The sequence below is a fragment of the Sylvia atricapilla genome, chromosome 6 (assembly GCF_009819655.1).
Source record: "Sylvia atricapilla isolate bSylAtr1 chromosome 6, bSylAtr1.pri, whole genome shotgun sequence".
NCBI classification, from domain to species: domain Eukaryota; kingdom Metazoa; phylum Chordata; class Aves; order Passeriformes; family Sylviidae; genus Sylvia; species Sylvia atricapilla.
Window position 1 is genome coordinate 61,432,031 of NC_089145.1, and position 17,786 is coordinate 61,449,816.

General features: G+C 35.9%; 1 protein-coding gene across 5 annotated transcripts in view; it reads left to right on the forward strand.

Annotated features, from left to right (window-relative positions):
• STRN3 (striatin 3) overlaps positions 1–17,149 on the forward strand; it is a 62,511-nt gene extending 45,362 nt beyond the window's left edge. For all 5 annotated transcript variants that reach the window (XM_066322151.1, XM_066322152.1, XM_066322154.1 and 2 more), the window contains 9 exons: positions 777–910; positions 6,088–6,263; positions 6,393–6,440; positions 8,140–8,261; positions 9,318–9,485; positions 9,735–9,875; positions 11,777–11,884; positions 14,076–14,162; positions 14,282–17,149. In XM_066322151.1, the coding sequence (XP_066178248.1) occupies positions 777–910; positions 6,088–6,263; positions 6,393–6,440; positions 8,140–8,261; positions 9,318–9,485; positions 9,735–9,875; positions 11,777–11,884; positions 14,076–14,162; positions 14,282–14,451 (1,154 nt within the window). In that variant the 3' untranslated portion in view covers positions 14,452–17,149. The remainder of the gene's footprint in view (positions 1–776; positions 911–6,087; positions 6,264–6,392; positions 6,441–8,139; positions 8,262–9,317; positions 9,486–9,734; positions 9,876–11,776; positions 11,885–14,075; positions 14,163–14,281) is intronic.
• The last annotated feature ends 637 nt before the right edge of the window (positions 17,150–17,786 follow it).

Here is a 17,786-nt window from a genome sequence, read left to right on the forward strand (position 1 = left end):
CAGCAGTTGTGGGTTGAGGGAGATTTACAGAATCATTGAAGAGGGTATAAAATATGGATGAGTATTTTTAACTTTTTTTATTCAGATGTGAATTCATAGCAAATAGCTATATTCTATTCATTCTAAATTATAATTAATAGGAATGTTAAATTTTAATTTGAGGAAGGCATATCTAGACAACATGAGTATCATTTGAGTGTACTTGAAAATTAGAATCCAAAATGATGTCAAGAAACTAAGAGAGGATATTAATAAATAATAGATGTTTCAATTTTTTCAGTTGCTTGGGAAAAAATCAAAGTGCAAGAGATTTTTGCAGGAGTCTTTTACCTGAGCAATTAAAAAATATTTCAGTATACAAGTAGAAATATTTGACAAGTGTATAAAACAAAGACTTTTGCAAGTGGATAGAGGGCAGGAAGCACATGGTGTAATGAATGAAAAACTCAGCTGAGAATTTGAGTATCTAGGATGTACATTTAATATTGCAGTGTAATGTCAGTCAAGTCACTTGTCAGGATCAAAACCTCTATAAAGTAAGTTGAAATCAAATGGCAAAGCATGATACAAGAGTTGTGTATATAATGTGTGTGTGTTTGCACATGTGTGTGTGTTTTCATGCTCTTGTTCTTTTTTTTCTTTTAGTTGGGGCTGTGTGTAGTACATACAAGTTCAGTTGTTAAGCTCTGTTTTGCTGTTAAGTGATGAATAATGCAGCTTTTCATCAGTTTGAATTACTCTGTTGAGACTTAAAGAAACTGTTTTGTTCTTTGTAGCTGAGCCAATAACATTTCCACCTGGAGGAGGCAAGTCATTTATTATGGGTTCTGATGATGTGTTGTTAAGTGTACTGGGCCTTGGAGACCTTGCAGACTTGACAGTAACAAATGATGCAGACTATAGTTATGATGTAAGTGCAATTTTATTTTAAAATTCTTTATACACTTTAACCAATAATAGTTGGGTCCCTTCTCCTTAACCCTGAGCATTACTGATGCACTTCTTCACTCTTTTACTAAAAGCTGTTACTTTGAAGGAAAAAGCACCTTGTGAATGAACTAAGTAATTTGGGTAACCAGACCTGGGATTTTTCTACATTAATAATTGAATTCTGATTTTGTCACTGGGAGGGGGGGGGGGGGGAATGTGCTATGACATAAAATACATATTCATGTCTTAACATGACCAAAATGACAGTTATGCATTGAAATGGGTAGACATGGCATGAAACACAAATATTGATATTATTTATTTGCTGTCCTTTGGATGAGTAAGTAGTGTTAACAGCATAGACTGTATATGTAGTAGTATATTTTAGATATCAACTTTTAAGGGGTATTTTTATTATAATCCAGAGTGTTCTGACATTCCTTTGACCATATTCATTAAGCTTCTACCAATAGTGTTAAATGAATTTTTCATTGGGTGGGAACATTGGATGGTGGTTAGGCAAGTGTTCAGGTAAGTTTTGCATGCAGTATTGGATTAAAAATATATTGGATTAAAAATGTATTGTATTGGCTTGACTGCAGATGGCAGTTTTGTAATGTATTGTTGTTTTTTGTGAAGTACAAAATCTTAATAAGACAGTGTGTAGCCGTTTTGCTTCTTCCAAGATGGAGAGGTATTTAGAGGCAAGCCAGGACTAAACTCAGAAAGCATTAAAATGAGTATAATTGATACCAACTAATCAAACTGTTACATGAGAATCTGTGATGTTTGTGACAAAACAGCTTTTGTAGTGTGAAGGGTGATGCAGAATTGAGGTTACCTTTGCCCTTGGGAAATTTAAAGCAGAGAATAGCTGATAAATACACAAATATGAAGTGTTGACTGAGCTAATAAGAAATTTGCAGTGGAAGCCCACATTGGTTGGAGGTTGGAAGGTGTTAATCATCCCATAGATAAAATTGATCCTACTTTTTCAAAGTAGTTGAATTTTCAAAATTTTCTCACTGAAAGCCTTTATTAGAGGCTCTTTGATTTCAGCTTGTTTTGAGAGGTGAGTGGGAAGAGGCTATTTCATGCTCTAATATCTGTGTATACAGGAGACAAAAGACAGAGGTAGAGTTTTGTTTTCTTACTAGGCCATTCACCAAAAATGAGTTGAGATTGTCCATAACTGTCACTTGGTTTCGCTGCTTCTTGTCCAGTCCTCCTTTCCCAGTACTCTTAGGATATTTTCTTCCTTTTAAAGCCTAGCTGAAAAATCAACAGTGGCTTCAGAAAAAACAAAGTATAAAATAATGCAGATGGCAACATTTTTTTAATATTTAAGATGCCACTCTCCTGTTACAACTTTGAAGAGATTGAAATTCAGATGCTATTTGTTCTTCATCACAACATTTCTTCGGGTTAAAAAAGTCCCTGATGGTTTTTAATTTCTGAAACTGTTCCCTCATAGCTATGGATTTTTAGCACAGTAAGACCGTGTCCTTACATTGTACCTTTAATGCAGTACTTGCAGTACTGGTGGTTAATGCCCTTGTCAGCTGAAGTCACCTCCTCCAGTGTTTCTCCAGACAAGGAGGTGTTACACTCACTTAATATGTGAGTAAAACAACGAAAAAAACTCAAACCCCAGAGCACTTAATGCATTTGCTCCCAATAGGTCCATGCTCTGCAAATAGCTTTTGTGAGCCATTAGAGTGCATGAATAAATAAAGCTACAACGGGCTTCCACTAGCTTTCATGTATCACTCCTTGCTGAGTGTTGGAGTTTGAAAAGGAGAGGATGTGCATACAGGATGGGGGTTAAATATAAATCTTAGGATTTTCAGCTGTAACTCAAAAGATTTCTGTGTGCTTGATGAAATTCACAGGTTGTCTCTGAGACTAGTGAGCTATTAAACTGTACAGTCATCTCAAGTCATGTCTTTCTTCTTATCTAATGACTTACATTGCCTTCAGTGTGTGCAGTTGTTTGTACACTGAGGGAATGGTTTTGCCAAATCCAGTGCTCTCATTTGTGTATTTTTTTATATTCTGTAGCAGCAGACTGGTGTTTTTCTGCACTAGGACTGACTGAAAAATGGAAGGCTTTCCTTTATCAGAGCCTGTAAATCTCCAATAAGTTACATTATCAAGAAAAAAGTAACACTAAAACATAAAAAGACACTGACTGCAGTTATTGTTTTAAAATTTTTGTTTGCTCTTGGGGAGTACCTGTCTGAGATAGGGAAATGAATGTCTCCTTACAATGTGTTAGGATTCTATTGACTGCAGGGGCAAGAAAAAGGTTTTCATCACCTGGTGCCTTTTCTTTTGTTGTTGTTGTTGAGAGGGAGTTGGGTTTTGTTTTTTAGCTCAGGTGTAGTTTCAGTCTGATTTGCCTGTGCATTCAAGGAAGAATGAATGAGTTGTTTGATCCTTCTTGATCCTTACTAAAGCCCATGGAAAAAGGGAAGAGCAGCTAGTGAAGTTGTGTGGTTCCATGGTCTGTCTTCTCATGACTTTGATTGTCCTGCCAGTGTGTGTGTATCAATACACACTCAGAGTAGAGCACCCAGACTCTGTGTCCATCTGTACCTCATGTTTGGAGAGGCTTTGGACATGTCAAACTTCTGAACATTGATATATATTCACTACTTTTCCATTATTCCTCTACCCCATTTTGTGAAATAATCTCACACTTAGCCTTTGTAATCAGCAAATCCCCTTTTCCAAGTCCTTGACTGTGTTTTCTGAGGTGGAGTTGGGTTTTTTGGAAATACATTACTGAGCTTTTTTCCTTAGAGATTGCAAGGACCTCCTAAAAGATGTATCAGCCTTTCTCTAACTCTTGCAGTAAGGATATCAAGATCCATTAGCAACATGGATAGGGAAAGGAATTTTTAAAAATTGGTTTTTATATTACTAGATTTCTAGTGAAGTGTATGTGGTGTCTTCTAAAAGAACCAAGATCTTCCAGTCCATTTTAAAAAAATTAAAACTTCAAAGCTATACTTAAAATAGGGGATGTGCCTTACTTTTCATAACTTGTGTGAATTCTAGCAGATTTTAGCAGATTTCTCTGTACTGCTGAAATCAAAATTACCATTGTAACAATCCTTTTGAAAAAAAAAAAAAAAGAAAGAAAAAGATAGATAGAATCAATTCTTCATATTTTGAAAAATAAGGATCACTCTATCCAGTTCTGACTTTCTCAAATGAGTTTTCATCACAACTCTAAGAGATATTATTGAAAGTCTTCTGCATAATCTGGGACATATCATGTGCTATGATTAAGGATTGCTATTTCAAGTTTTTGGCTTTAATTTCTCTAAGCCCCAGATTACCACAGTGTAAGTTAGCTAGGTGTGTGAATATGTTACATAATGAGGATTTAAAATATAAAAAACCTCTATTTGTTTGCTAGGAAAATACCTTTTTTTTTTCCCCTTTCTTTCTCCCCTTCTCTTTTCCATTTGCGTAGGGAAATAAATCAGTTTGGTCCAAATTGTTTAATGCAGAGCTCCAGAATTCCACTCTACTCTGTTTCCTCAAACAAAAGATAATTCTTTTTATGAAGCTTGTATATAATATGCAGTGTAGTGATTAATAGCTTAAATCTCAGTAAAAATATTGCAGTATTCAGTGCACTCTGAAGTAGGAAGATTGCAGACAAAATGCTCTTTTATTATGTGTATTTCTTGGTTGGTATTTAAAAAACCCTAAAAATTCAGGTTATGTGTCTGTGACTTGATTGGAATTAGGTAAAGTTTGCACTTAGGTCAGAAATTTACAGTAATATAATGGAAAAGCAGATGTCTGCACATCTGTAACTCAGAACAGTGAATTTTATTGTCTGAACCTCTTTGCATGTTAGCTAGAATTGAATTTGGATTGAGTGAGTAGTGATAATTCACTCCAGGTTATAGACTTGGTCCAGAAATACTTAATGCAGTACATGGTACTGCATCTGTGATCTGATTATTTTCAGTCCTCACAGATAAAAGGTAGTAAGATTGGATTAGCTATGGGAGATTTTAATTTCTTATTAGTGTTGCTGAAATTCGTTTGAGATGTCAAGCTGTTCTGGCCTGCAGTCAGGAAACATGCTTTAACAATGACATGCTGAATAGATAGTGTGTAAAACAAAGGATACAATTAATTTCCCTTCATTCTTAGTTTGCTTATTTTGTTCATCTAATTCACATCAGTTTTCTGAACTGCCTTTAGGGGAAGAGAGAAGTACTCAGATAAACCCATGTTATTTCTTTTAAAGGTCTGCTTGTTGAATAAATGTAAATTATATTCTGAGCCATAAATTAGTCTCTTGCAATCACTAGAAGGGCTTGGATTTTTCTGGTAACTCTCCTGAGTTACCTGTAATTAATATTAAGCAGCTGTAATTATTGTTTTTTAGCCTAACAGTCTATAGGTTAAGAGTACAAATTAGATGTTCACAGTATATAAGTGTATAGTTTGCATATATTGCTTCACAAAGCTAAATTATTATCTCACAAATATGTTTAAACTTTTAAACATATTTAAACTTTTTAAACATATTTTTATGTTTTGTTTAACAATGTTATGTTTAAAATCATGACAAATGTGTATTGAAATTTTGATTAGCTGTTTCTGTGTACATAACTTCACCTGTAGAAGTGTTCAAGAATGTTTCCTGTCAATCTCAGTCAAGTTACTCATCTGAGGAAGATCACTCACCAAACACTTCAAGTTAATTTTTATTGTGTTTAAGTGATAAATGACCTTTTGATGGCTGTAGTCTCTTTGTGGAGTGCAGACAACATGATACACAATGAAACCTTTCTCTTTCTGCAAGGAAGAAGAATTAGTGTCATTGCACAAAAGGATTAAAATCGGTTTTGAAAATCAAGTCTTCTGGGTGTTCAACATTATATATAATTCCAGCCTGGGTCAAAGGAAACTGTTAGAACAGAAAAATTTTGCAGATTGTCTAACTGGCCAGATGTGGTTGTAGATGTATATAGATAAACCGATAGATAAATGCAGATTTAAAGTTGCATATATATTAGCTGAATCAAGCATAGGCTGTTTTCTAAAGATATGATGGGATATATATATAAAATATTTTATTTTAAAATCCAAGATAAAAGCAGTGCTTTCCTTTTCTCTTTGAAGTTGCCAGCTAATAAAGATGCCTTCAGGAAGACCTGGAACCCCAAGTATACGCTACGCAGTCACTTTGACGGAGTGCGCGCATTAGCTTTTCATCCTGTAGAGCCTGTGCTGGTTACAGCCTCTGAGGACCATACTCTCAAACTCTGGAATTTGCAGAAAACGGTTCCTGCCAAAAAGCAAGTATATGGGTTTTTATAAAACGTCAGTTGTGTTTGAAATGCCTTTGAAAGTGATTAAACTCTGATATTTTCGGGGGTTTTCAGGCGAGATTTCATGTGGTATAATAACTCTTCTTTTTCTTTCAGGAGTGCCTCTTTAGATGTAGAACCCATCTACACATTTAGGGCCCACATGTGAGTGTTTGACATTATTCATGGCTGATGAATATACTGTCGTTATCTCATGTATTGATAAAAACCTTCAGTGTAAAAGACTCAAATTATACCATCTTTACGTTGTTTAGACAAGGCACATTATACTTTGTAGAGCAGCTTAATACCAAGTCCCTGTCAGGAATTGCAGAGTCCATGAGAACAAGAACAAGAAAGTGGCAAATTTGATTAGTTGTAGTGGAAAGGAGTGATTATAGATGATGATAATGAAATCACCTAAGACGTGTCTTGGACTGTGGATTTATATGTAGTATGTGGAAAAGATGAGTAAGGTAGAGGATGGTCTTGGCTAGTAGCTTCAAATACAGGTCTGACTTAATGATTTTTCAGTTTGTATTAACTGCTTTATTACTGCCTGAGTTTCACTTGCTATTTTTGAATTCTGCTTTCTTTCAATAAGAAGGCAAGATCAAAACACACAGTTGATAGCCAGAGTAGTATTTTGCTTACATAAGTAAAGATCCACCCTCCAACCCAGTTAGCAGGTAAGCTTTAAGAGGGTTCTTTGATAAGTGTGGAATTAGGTAAATTCTTGTGCTGGCCTCAGAAACAGCAAAACAGAAAATGAATTCATAATTTATATTAGGAAATTTACACATGCTCTTATCACCCTCTCCTTGCCTTACACCACATGATAGAACATAATGTCTTAGTTTCTCATTTATTATCTAAGGCATAAAACACTCTTCCCCAGGACTGGGTGACCAATTTGTCCTTGTGAAATACAAGTTCTTTTGAGTGATAAGAGGGTCACTGACGAGTTGAATTCTCCAGATCTCTGTCCAAATTGAACCTGTTATTTGTGTGTTTGTTAGTGAATACCAAAAGGTAAAGTTTGGGGAAATTCTGATAGAGAGCTAATCCTCACCCTGTGTGTGAGGAAACAAAATAATTTTACTGTTTATCCCCCTCAGGCAGTTACTAAGCAATATTACCTTTCTGCCCATCCTTATTCTTCATTTAATGTATTGGTGGATTCAACCAGTAGTCTTCCTTTTCAACATCTTCAAATACATAATTCTAGTTTGTTTAGCTGCACTCATTCATATCATGAGCATCAGATCACCCAGGAGCCTGATTTTGGGCACATGGTTTTAGAGTACAGTTAAGCCTGTGGTGGTGGTAGTGTGTCCATAGTAGGAGACCTGTTTCTTTATTTGGGCTACAACTTGTGCTTGTGTGGTATCACAGCAGGCAGGTTGAAGAAGTTAAACCAGTAGGAGTCTAACTTTGGCCAAAAGGTACAGTTTTTAGGATCATTTCTCTGAACTAGTTCCCTGTTCCTAAAAGTAGGATGAGAAAACAGTTGCCAGGGATGAGGGCTGCAGCCACCTCTCTCTGCACAGCTGCTGTTAGGTTGGCATAGACACACTGTAAAAACTCACCTTTTGTAGGTTTTAGTTACTATTGCTTCTGAGAAATGCAGTGGTGGTTGAATTGCTTCAGTTGGCGTAGTTTTAATTAGTTAGGATTATGTTAATACGTGTTGATATCACTTGTTGAGGCTTTAAAAATGTTTTAATAATAGTCTTTTTCTTAATGGAGTTAATGGGGTTCTTAACTGCTTGAGCCAATCCAGATGTTTCTTTGAGAATAGCCAGATTTTCACTTCTGTCCTGTAGACAATTCCCAATAATCTCTTTTCTCTGTCTCTCACTAGTGGACCTGTATTGTCATTGGCAATTAGTTCCAATGGAGAACAGTGTTTCAGTGGTGGTATTGATGCAACCATCCAGTGGTGGAACATGCCTAGCCCTAGTGTGGATCCATATGATACCTATGGTAAGGACCTGTTAAAAGGCAGACAACTTCTGTTGTTGTCTTCTTCATTATTTTTCCACTTGATGTTAATCTGTTTTCTAGAGCTTTTGTGAAATATCACTGCCATTTCTCAGCTATGCTGTGTGTTTTCAACTACTTATATGTGGCTAACATCAGTTATTTATTCCTGCTTGCACTGGTGCTGTATTTTGTGTAGAACAGTAATAGGGAGACTTAGCAATTCCTGAGATTTATGCAGTAAAGACAAAAAAAAAATCATAACATATTTTTGAGAAGCAAAAAATTATGAACCAGAATTACAACTTCTTAATGATTATTTATTTCTTCTGATGGAAATTTTCCAGAAAATTGAGATATTTATAAAACTCAGATTCTATGTCCTGTGTTTCTGACTTGCATCCCTAACTTTAATTTTAGATGCCTCTAAAATCAAATAGCTGATAACTGCTTGGAAAACTGCATAGATTTTAAAACCCTCTGTAAAAGGCAACTATCACCAGGGAGATGAAAATAAGATTCCCAGCTTCAGAGGAAAAAATTAGTCCTTTTTTAATTATTATTGTGCTTGAGAGTTTTAGACCACACCTGTTTGTCAGCAGAGTAAAAACTGTTAAAGTGAGCAGCCAGTATTTAAGTGGAAAGCTGATTTTCTGCACCTTGTACAGAGGACGGGCTGTGATCAAGCATCTTTAACATGTTGAATTTGGAAGGAAGAAATAAGAGATGAGGTGGTAACAAGAGTGTCTAATTCTGGAAAAGGGGATATACTTGTTTGTGAGGGTTTTTTTGTTGGTTGGTTTAGTTCGGTAGGATTTTTTTTGTTTGTTTGTTTGTCTTACTGTTTGGTTGGTTTTTTGGTTTTTTTTTTTTTTTTTTTTGAGAAAGATGGCAGTGGTTGTGCAAAACTACTTGTGTAATATTTTAGCTGTTGCTTAAACAGGAAGGGCAGGGGGGACAATACAGCTGGTTTATGTGGAATTTAATTTATGTTGAGGTCCAAGAAATACTTAAAGCTTCTTCACTAAAAAGATTTCCTTTCTGATTTTTTTTTTCCAGAGCCAAACGTTCTAGCTGGCACATTAATTGCTCACGCAGATGCAGTCTGGGGTCTTGCTTACAGTGGTGTAAAGAATCACTTACTCTCTTGTTCAGCAGATGGCACTATTAGGTTATGGAACCCACCAGAAAAAATTCCCTGTATTTGCACTTACAATGGAGAGAAAGGTAAGTTTCTTGGCAGTGGTTTTGCAGATCTGGTATGAGGCAGCTGATGCTGTATCCAGGCTCATTATCTCCATTTATCCAAACTAGCTAAAGGAATAACTTGTAATAAAATAATCATGGTGCTGTAGCATTACTTTAAAGAAAAGAGCAAATATCTTCTCTTCACTTAAGTATGACCTTAAATGTTTAAACTGTCAGGAATTTTGAAAGTGTTTTGTTCTTTCTAAAGAGACTTTTTGCTCTTTCTAGAGCATGGAATACCCACATCAGTCGACTTTATAGGCTGTGACCCTGCTCATATGGTGGCATCTTTTAACACTGGCAGCACAGTCATCTATGATTTAGAAACATCCCAGTCAGTGGTTATGTTTTCATCACAAGTAGAATCTGGTGAGTAGAGGTCTTCTGTAATAAATACCTGTATGGAATGAGGTACCTGTTGTTTTATTAGGGGACCTCGTTGTATGGTGTAGTAAATAAAAAAATTTACACATCTGCTGCATTCTTCAGTTTGAAAGATGGATAGATGCTTGAGGGTACTTGGAACAAACACTACAGAAAGGTGTTTTAACCCCTCTATTCTGCTCCTGTGAGATCCTGCCTGGAGTGCTGTGTCCATCTCTGGGGCTCCAGCATGAGGAGGACACAGACCTTTGGACTGAGTCCAGAGCAAGGCCATGGTGATGGCCCCAGAGCTGGAGCACCTCTCCTGGGAAAACAGGCTGGAAGGCTTGGGGTTGTTCAGTCTGGAGAAGGTTCTTGGGAGATATTGTTGTGATCTAAAGGAGCCTACAAGAAACCTGGATAAGAACATGTTTGTGGTGTGTGGTGACAAGACAAGGGGAATGGCTTCAAACTGAGAGAGAGTAGGTTTAGATTAGGTATTAGGGAGAAGTTCTTTACTGTGAGAGTGGTGAGACACTGGCACAGGGTGCTCAGAGAACTTTGGGCTGCTCCATCCCTGGGAAGTGTTCTAGGCCAGGTTGAATGTGGATTTAAACAACCTGATATAGTGGATGGTGGTCTTACCTGTGGCAGGAGGGATTGGAACAAATTATCTTAAAGGTCCCTTCCACCCAAGCCATTTTATGACTATTTGCAGGATTTGAAAGTAGTTGGAGATAGTGAAAGCAGCTGTTACTGTTCTCTAAGATTTTTTAAGATTCAGTTGTCTGATTTGTTTATTAAACCACAGCTTTTATTATATAGGCTTGACATGGAGGATATTAAGCTAAGTAGGTGAATAATAGGTGAGTTAAACAGAATATTTAGTTCAGTGGGGAATTCTGCACAGGTTGGGGTTAAACACAGTTTCTGGTGGAACTTTTTAGAAATCCAGTTGCTGCAAATAAGGTGTTACAGAGAGGTAGCTCATCAGGAGTTAATTGCATGTATTTGATGAAACTTTATATAGGTGAGACTTCTTTTTGTGAACCTCCTTAAGTGTTTTGTAAGGAAAACCTGCAGTTTCTGCTCATTCCTTCCTATAAAATGTGATCTAAAAGGATAGTGCAAGGGGAGAATCTGCCTCTCCTCTCTGAGTTGTGTAATTTACTTAATAATTCAACTTCCAGACTTCAACACAAGTTACAAAACTGTTTAAAAGCTATCTTACAGATATCTTCTGCAAAGTCTAGTTTGAAGAGAGACTTTTAGATGGAATCAAGAAAAATGAAGCACAGAAATTAAGATACCAGGATAAGAAAGATTTTTTTTTTTTAAAGAGTATTCTGTAAACTCTCTGTAGAGAGATTTTATTTAAACCATTCATTGTTTAAGTTGAAATTGAAGACACAAAGATATATATGACAGAATATAAGAGAGTTAGGTTGAGTTCAGTTGCTTGGATTCTCTGGTCTAGTAGAAAGTGTCCCTTCCAACCTAAACCACTCTGTCCTTCTGTCTTTTTTTTTTTTTTTTTTTTTTCCCAAACTAAATATTTTTTGATGTGGAGGTGTAAGAGCTGTGTGCTAAACATATGTTACTCATGCTGCAGTTTGTTTTTTACTTGGCTAGTGCTGCCCTGCAGGACTTGCTGGGTTTTACCTCTCAAGAATCTTTCATGGATGTCAACTACTTGCAAGCTTTAACCTTACAGTACTTTGGCTAGAGTCTACCTCACTTTGCCCCATCCTGTAAAGCAAGAAACTTTGTTTCTTAAGAGATCCATTGGTCTAAATATTACAGAATATTAAATAATATGGTCATATAAAGTGTAATGGTAAGATACTGTGGTTTTAACTTGAACATTTCCTTTAAGGCTGATGAATATCCTTTGATTTTGTTCTCAGGTGTACAATCAAATAATCACATTAACAAGGTAGTAAGTCATCCCACACTTCCTGTAACTATTACAGCACATGAAGATAGACACATCAAATTTTTTGACAACAAAACGGGTAAGGATAAAAGAGAACCTGATTTGTACATATGGATATGTTTAAAGAAATCTGGATGTCATAGGGAAAATCCATTTGTAGAAAACTTAGAAGGGATGTAGTCTTACACAAAATAGAACTTTTGGTATCTCTGAGATGAAATCTTCTCACTACCTTCTCTGTAAAATACCTTCAGTGTTACAATTGTGACTTCAGAAGTCAGTAAACTCTCAAAGCAGGCAGAGAGAGTTGTGAGGGACAAGATAGTGGTCTTTAATTTAGAGTTTTCCTGATTTATGGGCTGTGCCTGCTTTGTTCCATCTTTCATCATTCGCATGCTTTTAACTCTAAGCTTGTGTCAGATACATTTTTCAAGTCTCAGGAGTAAAAAAGATCATTTAGTACCTATTAGGGCAAGAAATAATCCTAAATTCATCGTGGTAATGAAATCCTGTGTTATACTTGTTGATGAGGTTTATAAAACAGAAAAGGATCTGGAAAGCTGCACTGTCTCTCATGACAGAAACCTTAAAATAATTGTAAGAACAAACCTAAACTTCCTATTTGTGACATTGCCTGTCACTTCCTACATGTTACCTATCAAACTTGGAAGAAAAAAAAAAATCAAGCTCACTTTAAGTAAGCACATGCAAAACCCCTGTTTGAAGTGTGTTTGGTTTGGCTCTAGTAGGGGATGGTGTTCCTGGAGTTTTTGTTTCTGTGTCAAAAAAGCTGGACTTTTTTTTCAGTTCTCACCTGCCATGAACATATGTGTTTGAATTGTGGTTATTAAATGCATTGTGCTGATGGTGCTGAGATTAAGATTTATTACTTCAAAGAAACAAAGAATAAGGAAAGAAATCTGCATGTGGAAAACAGAGGGTAGGAGTAAATGGTCTTTTTGTGGAATAAAATATCAGTGGGCCTGGAGGATCAGCAGTAGTTGAGCATAGTGAGTCATCTGAACAGGGAACAGTACATTGGCAGTTAACTTTCCTTAATTCAGGTTATTAAATGTGAAGGCTGATGAGGAAGAACTGGAGATCTTAAAAGACATAAAAGCAGGCCCATGAAATTCCGTGTGGATAAATGTGAAATGATACATGTAAGGAAACATAAACAGTGTAATATAAAATAGTAATCACTGGGCTGACTGTTCATATTCAAATAAAACCTTGGAGTTAGGATAAGAGGTTGGATAAAAATACTAGTTTGTTGCTTAGCAGTCAGAGTAGCAAAATGCGTATTAGAAGGAGGGAGAGGAACAAAAAGCAAAAGGGAACATTTTAAATACTTCTGTATGAATACTTTGAGTGAAGTCTCCCTTATCTCAAAAGGGATGTATCCAAATTAGTATGTTTCAGAGAATGGTTTGGAAGAGAATCAGAGATCTTCAGTAGCTTTCAGCTTCTTGGGGAAGAATCTTAGAAACTGAATAGGCTGAGATTCTTTAGGAAGTCAAACAGCTGAACAAAGCTGATATATTTCCTTCATGTTGGTCATGGTCTTACAGGGATTAATTTGCTCTCTCTCAACACATGAATGAGGTTCAGTTGCTAGTCCCCAGCAGGTGACAGGCTCAAAACAGGAGAGGGGCAGTGGTTCTGTGGAGATAAACATGCTGGAGCTCCTTCCCATCATGAGGTGCTAAAAGATGTTTTTAAGAGTCCTGGAACAGGGGTCAATGTAAAGGAATGAATTAAGAGTAGTTGAGTGCAGAGTTAACTCTTCTGGTTTGTGACATAATCAAACAGTTAGAAGCTGGGGGAGTATTTGGGGCAAGTACCACCTGTAGTTGCTCTATTTTTCCTCTCCCAGCAATGACAGAGATAGATGGACCATTGATATGTCTCAGTAAGTCTTGTTTTGCCATCAGCACTCCCCTACCTTCAGTTACTGGGACAGTGAAGAGACAGAGGTTCTCACCCAGTCATTTTAGTCTTCATTGGTGTTGCTGCCAGTAGAGATGCCAAGTAGATAAAAAGATTGCTTACAATGGGAATACCTTTTGGAGAGCTGTGTGTCACTTGCCCTTACGTTTATACAAGAGTCTGCATTGAAACTTCATAATTTCTGATGGAATAGAACCATTCAAATGTTACTGCAATCAAAATAAGCATGTTATCTTATATTGCATTTAAGGGGAATGGGCTGATTTTTTTTTTAAGTAAACAGTACTTCACAGGAAATTCACTGTTTATTTTTCTTGTAGGTAAAATGATCCATTCTATGGTTGCTCACTTGGATGCTGTCACGAGTCTAGCTGTAGATCCTAATGGAATCTATTTAATGTCTGGAAGTAAGGGTTTGGTTTTTTTTCATGTTCTATATAAATTATGCATTTATGGTGCACTGAATTTCTGACAAATATAACCTTGTCTTTTTTGTCTTTTTTTCCTTTCTTTCTTTCCTGAACAGGCCATGATTGTTCCATTAGGTTGTGGAATTTGGACAGCAAGACATGTGTGCAAGAAATAACAGCTCATAGGAAAAAGCTGGATGAATCAATTTATGATGTAGCATTTCATCCATCAAAAGCATATATTGCCAGTGCAGGAGCTGATGCCCTTGCCAAAGTCTTTGTGTGACACAGCAGAACAAACCTGCATCATAACAGCAGGTCTGTTTGGGACAAAAAAGAGGGAATGCGTCACTGCCATCAATTAAAAGGTTACCAATAAGACACTACATCTGATCTGCCTGGGTGAAGGCTCTTAAGTGGGGCAGGTGGAAGTTGGTGAAAGGTCACCACATCCTGAACAATGTCAGGCTCATTCATTTAACTGTAATTACTGTATTTGGGGGGGGGGTGGGGACAAATACAAAAAAAAAAAAAAAAATAAAACCAGTATTTGTAGCCTTGACTGGATATGAACTGAGCGTATGTCTGTTCTTTAGGTGTCTTTAAGCAAACGTGGAGTCTGATCTTACAAAAGACTTTTATTTTGGACTCTGTGTGCTGCCTTAGGGTTAGGAATGTGGTGCTCTTGTGGGGGGAAGTGAGCTCCAAGAGTAGCTTTCTTTTCATCTCTTAGTAATCTTCTGTTTATCAGTTGAATGCCACAGATTCCCCTTTTAAACTTTTATTTTGCTTTAAAGAAAAGGAAATTTAACTTAAAATATTCTAGCATTAGTTGCACAAAATGTTTGGATAAAATTCTAGTTTTTATAAGTCTTTTTATATATTTAGCCTGTCACAACAGTGCTCAAGATTGTATTGATAATGTTTTTCTGCATTATAGAACCCTAAAACACAGAGATCTCACTGACCCGCTGCCGTGTAACCACAATCTTCCCTTCTTTTGCCTAATACAGCTCAGCTAAGTCCTTGCTTAAGGATGCTAATTCATCATCATTGCATAACTGTCTTCATCAATAAAGGACTGTAAAATGTGTTCAGATGAAACACAGAGGGGTTAACACCCCTGAATGAACTCTTAAAAAAAAAAAAAAATTAATCTTGGCATCCTATCACTATGTGATATTTTGTACATCTTACTGTATTTACGAGTTTATTTATCAAGGATTACCCATCTTGCTAATGGCCTATTGTTATTTATTTCACTTTTTGTTGGTCTTTATATCCTTTTATGTAGTGTGTTAAAGGGCCCTGTATATCTGTTATGGCACTCTTTGAACAGTCTAAAAATAGATGAGAAAATGGGACATTTGATAATTCTAAAGTTGCAAACCAAGAAATTCTTTTTCCTCTGGTTAAGTACCTGGAGTGGAGTCGATTCCAAAAAACCAATCTTGTTTCAGAACCTTTGGAGTGAAAATTATTTTTATTTGCATTTCAAATAGAATACAAAAGTAGTTAATTCAAGATTCATAAATCTGCTGTGTTTTGACTAGTTATTCCCTGCTTTTATTTTATTTTTCAGATGTGCTTCAGTTTATGGTGTAACTAAAAATTTTGTTTGTGTAATGCATGATTAATACAAAAAAGTATTTTTTCTAGTCTTCCACAAAACTTTTCTGATCAGTTTGCGAGTTTTGATGAGTTTTGTAAGGTTTCTGTTTTACAAACTATGAATCAGCAAATTTTTAAGATTGTACCACATAGCAAAAGTACAGCTGTTGAAAAATAATGTATATAAAATGCATATAATAAATATTAAATGGTGTACCTGTATGTTACTGTTGGCTACATTATTTTGTGTTGCACAGTTTGAAAGAGTCATTCTACAAATTACTAAATTAGGTCTTAATTTTTAGCCAAATGACCATTTGTTTATTATGCTTCTAAGCTGCTTTGCTTTTGCAAGATTGTAATAGTTGTCTGGATGTTGAGCAACTGTTCAGTTTCAAGCAGCAGGACCCACCTATAAGAACATGTTTCCACAATGTTCTCAAAGGTTTTTTACAAGAACAAATTGAAAATTGCTAGTGGATCCTTACAGCCCTTCTAAGATGATCATCTCAGTGTTATCTTTGCATCTGAAGTGATTCTGAAGTGATTTAGGAGCCAGAAAGGTACTCTCTTTTTATTTCAAACTGCCACTGAATAGTTGTGTTCAATTAGAAAAAAAAAATTCTAAATGCCTAAAATTTGCCCATAGATCTTACCTTTGTCCATTTCTTTCCCAAGTCCTCCCATAAAGTTGATGCACAAAAAACTAAATTGAAGGTCAGCATTGACCTGTTCTGTGATGAGTCACTTTGCTCAAAGTGTATCAGCAGAAACAGAATACCACAATTATGAGGATTTTCATATAAAGTAGTACATTTAGGTATAAGTTAACTAAAGCTAGAACATGTTCCTATAAGTGGTTTAACTGCATTGTTCCATGTAGGGTTCCAGTTTTCCAGTAAGAATGTATTTCATGCCATCTCATGTCAAGCAAATTAGAACTTAAAAAAATATTAAAAAAAAAAAAAAGGAAAGAGGTGCTCATGGTAGGCAGAATACTGCAGTTATATTTTGGAATTAATTTTGTTTTAGTAATAATGTTGCTTGAAATGTTACAGTAAATTATGATTGTGTAGGAATTGGAGAATTTTGTCCTTTATCATGAAGATTGAGGTAAGGCCTTCCAGTAATTGCTTGTAGGACACTAAGACTTTACTTTTGAAAGTAACATTCAGCTGATTTGCACTTTTTGTTCTTTCCAGTCTAAAGCATTCAACTAATCAACAGACAAGAGAGTATTTGAATTTTATTGGAAGTAATTTCATAATTGCCTTTTCTGAAGCCAAACATTGTTTCTGGCAGCTTTTCCAGACTGCTGCATTTTAATGCTTAAATAAAATGTGATTGTTTAATAAACATTACCATGCATAACATTTACCTTTTTTTTTTTTTTTAAAGTTGTATTAAAATTGAAATGATAAAACCAAAACTATTTGCTTATTTTCCTTAATTGAAATCTTAATGATCATCTGAGTTCACCAGTGCATAAGTGGATGAAATGCTGTAGTGAGGCATCGATTATTGGATATTACCAATAATTTCTCCTATGTCTTAGTTTATTTGTTGTGGGGTATAACATGCTGTATTTGGTGGTTTTGAGGTTTTTAGAGGGGAAGAGCTGTAGTTCTGGTGGTGGGGAGAATGATAGTGCTGAAAGAAATGGTTTTATTTAGCAAAAACATCTCGGCTTATGAAAGGATTTACTTCTCTTTTGTGAGACCCAAAGGACTGGTTCTCAGAACCTGAATGGGAAAATATGTGTTTAAAAATGCTTTTAGCATTTAGGGTGTGATTGATGTTACCAGACTTAGTCTCCATCTTGCTTTTTATTGTAGGAACTGTTTTCAGCAGATCAGTGGTGACTGTGACCCACTATAAATAAATAGTAGTGTGCTGTCCACATAAATAGCAAATACACATCAAAAAGAGTGGAATAAACCCTGGTTAAGAACCTTCCCTGATTTAGGAATACTGAAGACAAATATATTTGCCAGGAGAAAATTGGTAGAT